Source organism: Tigriopus californicus, chromosome 11 (genome assembly GCF_007210705.1).
Source record: "Tigriopus californicus strain San Diego chromosome 11, Tcal_SD_v2.1, whole genome shotgun sequence".
Taxonomy (NCBI): Eukaryota; Metazoa; Arthropoda; class Copepoda; order Harpacticoida; family Harpacticidae; genus Tigriopus; species Tigriopus californicus.
In genome coordinates, this window is record NC_081450.1 from 7,576,396 (window position 1) to 7,581,429 (window position 5,034).

Below are 5,034 nucleotides of genomic sequence, written 5' to 3' on the forward strand. Positions count from 1 at the left end.
CTCAATATTTACCTCTATTGTCTACGAGTGGAGGATTCAAAGAAGTTGACCCGAAGGTCATTGAGCGAAATTTCATTCCGTTCAGGGCCATATTACACTCAGTAACCCAAGAGTAGATTCTATTTAGGTCCTTTGCCAGGCTACTGGAATCTTAGCCATTCCTATCAGAAACCAACTCTTAAGATTGCATTACTTTATACTATATAGATTTGAACAAAAGTCGAAATTCTGCAAAACTTCCCGGAATTGTAATCTCCAGAAAAATCATACTTTAAAAATAACAATTTGTATAATATTGATATCAACAATTCAATATATCTCGAAAGTTTTATGTGTATGTGGATAATTCCCGCAATTGTAGTTTGCTATGAATATCATTATTTTCAAGTTAACAACTTATTCAATATTGTTATCAATAGGATATTGTCACAAAAGTTTATTATAAATTTTATTAATTCCTGCAATTGCAGTTTGCTATGTATATCATGATTTTCAAATTCACAATTTGTTCAATACAATTAGGATTCAGCGGCCTTACGTCACAAAATGCAAGCAAAATGTAAACAAGTTCTGTTATTCGCTGAAAGTGCGGGTAAGCAAAGTCAAAGGAGGAACAAGCAATCCCTGTCAACGTGAAAAGGCGATAGAGGCGGGAAATTCAAACTGAACGGAACTCGTCATTTTCAAGGTCAAAGTTTCAGATGTTCCAGTCAATAATTTTGTCCAAAAATGTTATTCCAAAACGACATTTTTGTAGCTGTTTCAGAATCAATTCCAATTAGAATCCTTTTTGCATCATACTTTGGGCTAAAAGGAAAAAACGTTCAGACCAGCACATAATTTTTAAGCTAATGTCGGCAAATCCCCCATTTACTAAAAACTTGATGATTGCCCGAATGAAAAAAAACTCCAAATTGCCCCCATGCTAGATTTCAAAAGAGATTGTCGCTTCTTTCATTTAATGATCATTTATCAAACAAAATTGAGTGGCTCAGATGAATACAAAAAATAATGTTCACCTATCATGATTTTGCTAAAGAAGTGGCCAAAAACAAAATTAGTCACCCCTGGAAAATGATGAATTTTCAAAACTGCCGAGCCCCTATAACAACAGGATATTTTATCACAAAGGTCACTCTATAATTGGCTACTTTTAATAAAAGTAACGTTTTAAAACAGAAATATATTTGTCATTTTGCGACCCAACTAATTACAGAAGCTCCTTTTATGACGGCAATTTGTTTAGCTTGAGACTATTAATAGATAAATATGTTTTATGTAAGATAAATGTTAAAAAAGAAAAAAAGAAATATATTTTTTGCCTAATTGGCAAACTTTGTTGTACTCCATTCAAATCTGATGGCTAGTTTTTTTTGTGACAAATATAAAAAGATGTTACTAATTGAGATTTAACCCCTTCTTACTGTCATGTTATGGTTATATTTGGCCCCTGGCATATTTAAATTGAAAATTCATCTGACAGAAATTTGCCAATCTTATCCTGGCTTGTTTCTGTGTTCTTTTTCATTTTCACTTTTTGTCTCAAAAAGTCCTAGTTAAAGAATTATTACCTTTTAAAGTGTCGATCATAACAGAAAATTCAGAGACGATGTTCTGCTTTTTGATCTTGAAGTCACGTGACCCATGCTTACATTGAGCTGTGACAACTCTTCCTTCTGATGTTTAGGTAGATGAGATCATTATGTGTCTTAAAATGTTTACATTGCTTTTATCAAAGACATGGATTTTAACTAAAACATGTGGCCTTCCATAAGTCATTTAAAACTCGATTTTTTGTGTAAAGCCCGACTATCAGTCCCTTAAAAAATAAATGATGATATAGAATGCAAGTTGAACAAATTTCTAACATTCATTACTTCCCTCATTCGTTCCTTTTTAACTTCAAAGTGTAACATTACGAAAATGTGCTTCTATTTTCTATCAACGAATGTTTTGATTTCTTTTCAGTAGCTTTTATACTCAGCTGAACCTACATCATGCAATGAAACGGAGATAACCTACATTTGCCATTGCAATGGTCTTTGAATAAAAGTAACGTTGTTTTCGTCTGATTTTGTGACCCAAACAAACCCAAAAAAGCGCGTGGGAGTTTTCATTGAAACATGAAATACAATATAATTTCCATACACCCCAAGGAATTGAATCCCCCAAAAGTAGATTTTGATCCAAATATTTGCGATTTATGATATCGTTGGACCTTGGATATGACACTTGCGATTTATGATATCGTTGGACCTTGGATATGACACAACCAACCAAAATTTGAAATAATTTGCAAAGTAACAGATTTTCTATGGAAGATATGTAAATGATTACGACTCGCTGATCTTTTGAAATAAATCGGGAAGATTCACTATGACAAGAATCGATCACAATCTTTTAAGAGACGAGAATCATCTCCTGTCGGAAGTGTCATGTCAAAAATTCTTTATAGCTCTACCGTAAGTAGAGTCCTTGAGGCTTGAACTATGTCTAATAATTGAAAGTCACAACATTGTTNAAAAAAAATATCTTTTGATAGGTATTGGTATGAAATATGATGCAAATACAACAAGGCAAACATGAACTTAGCTCATAGATAATATATAAGAAGACACATGGAATCCATCTAAAAAAATGAAATCAAAGGCGCAAAATCGAGGATTCTTGTTTGATAATGAATGAACAGCGACGAAAAAGTTGTTGCTGATCGCTGATGCTTTAGAGCCCTGAATTGATCATTTAAATATGATCATTCTTGGCGATAAAAAGCTGAAAAAATTGTGGATGCACCATAGCATTCACCTCCATCTTCCTTAATGGACAGGCTCTAACACATGAAGAGAATATTGTCAAAGTAGTCAAGGGGAAGGTCCAAGATAGCTAGAGCTGCGGCGGCTGGCTGCGGTTCATTCACGGTTATAACGAGTCAGTTTGAGAATGTGGTTGGTGGAGACAATGGAGCAATGATTCATAACTTATTTATTCTGAATCGCAATCATCATTGAATCCAGTCCAATCAATTTCTTCGACATAATCCTTGTGAACCACGTACTCGAGAAAGGCTAAATGGCAAAACACGTACTGATCTGGCATTTGAATGGAGAACGCTCTCTGTGCCCGTATATGTTCCACCGTAGAGCGTATATCAATTTTCTGAATGTCCTCGAACTTCCTGATAGCAATGTCCAAAGTGGCGAAAGTGCCGGTGCGGCCTATCCCGGCCGAGCAATGCACAACAATTGGGGGCCCCAAGAGATGGCCTTGCCATTCGTTACTCAAATCGGACAACATGCTCGCCTGCTTCTCTCTGACTCTTTCAAGGAAGATAATCATGGAAAGGGCCGATTCGGGTACCCCGTAATCTGGCCATGACACAAATTGAAAATGGCAAACTGGACGAATTTCGCCCGTCTCCAGGTTCTTAAGTGTGAGATGTGTGACATAGAAATCCTCGCAGTTTTCAATCTCTTCGGAATGAATTTCAAAAGGTTTGGCTTTTAGAGAAGAGCCCACGTCCTCTGGCCAATACTGTCCACACTTTGTGCGATTTCGCTCAGTGGTTTTAGTGGTCATGACGATTACTAACACGTGCTGTTCCCAGACCATGCGCCAGAAATCCGGAAACGTTTTGGGCAGAGGGCCCTGCGAAGAGATGAATGCTCGAGGTTGCTCGTACCCGTCCACGAAATTGGCATTGATATAATCACTTTCGCCGTCTTGCAATTGAACCCGACTATGATCATAACACAGAACGTCTGTGTAGCGGTTTTTCTCTTGGTTTTCAAAGGCTCGAGCATGGTTAAACGTACCCATGGGTGGCCGATTTTTAATCTCCCCATATTCGTCATAAAGACCACGCCGACCTTTGATGCGGACGTGCTCAATAAACTCGGATAAAGTCATTCCGGCAGCAGCCATTCGATCATTTTCCTCGTCTTCAGAGAGACCACCCGAGCTGCAGTTGGAAACGGTCATATCAGAATGAGTAATGGAATGATGATGCCCGTTGCCGTTGACCACGTTGTGGGTGAGCGCCTCGTCTTCGGGATGAGGCACTGACGGGATGATGAGTTTACTGAGTCCATTCATTGCCGCCGAATTGGTGTCGGACAGGTTCAGGGAGTTGTCCTTGGCTCCCGACGTAAGGGTTAGAGGCATGGATTGCAACTGCTCTAAAGTAGGATGTCGTTTCCGATGATCATGCGGCGTAGAGGGCTGGCTACTGCTGTTGATGGTGACCAGTTGACCGTCTCGACTCTGACTAATTGCTAAACAATCGGATAACCAAGCCTCATGATCGTGAACTAATTGACCGCCCATGTGGGAGGGAATGGCTTGAGGAGGGATGTGGGTTTGCAATTGAGGCAAGCTGACAGTGAAGACGCGATCGCGAAGCTTTTCTCGCACAAATAACCGTAGGACCTTGAAAGGAGCCTTGAACCAGAATGGAGCCGTGACAATGAGCACCTTTTTAAGTCGAGCCGGGTAAGCGCCTTTCAGGAGCGTCAACATCTTTTGACTGAGGTCGTAGTCAAAGTTAGCGTACTTGGAACCGGACATATTATAGATAAATACGAGTCCCCCTCGTTGAGTGGCTAAATTTTCCAAGGCCACGTCCAATTGATACACCACCCCTTGTAAGGTGCTGCGGTGATCCGTCTGACTGGGGTCGTGCTTGTGGGCGTTAAAAAGGGCCAGGGTGGCGCCGTTGACGTCTCTGACTGGGAGAATTGTGAACTTCTCCGAAAGGAGTTCTTCCCGAATAGGCGACTCGGAAGGCTCGACGTGACTTAGATCCTCACGCAGTCGCATGAGCTCATGTTGTTGGTACAATTCCAGGGCTCGATCCACGTGGAACTTGCGGGCCATTAAAAACTTAATGGCCGACGAGCGAGACATGCCATCGAAACCTCGAGCGGATCGCCATTCATTGACACAGGCGAGGAAGAAGTCCAGACGCGCTTGTTCCGACTCGCTCAAGGGCTCGGGCGGACCCGGCACTGGGGAAAACGAACCGCCCTCACAACCCAA

The 5,034-nt window shown here is 40.4% G+C and overlaps 1 protein-coding gene across 1 annotated transcript in view; it reads right to left on the reverse strand.

The window, feature by feature from the left end:
- Nucleotides 1-2,515: 2,515 nt before the first annotated feature.
- The window catches only part of LOC131889770 (tyrosine-protein phosphatase non-receptor type 9-like), a gene marked incomplete in the record, with an annotated part of 5,700 nt that continues 3,181 nt past the window's right edge, over nucleotides 2,516-5,034 (reverse strand). Inside the window, 1 exon segment of the mRNA XM_059238944.1 lies at nucleotides 2,516-5,026. Coding sequence (XP_059094927.1) covers nucleotides 2,983-5,026 — 2,044 coding nt within the window.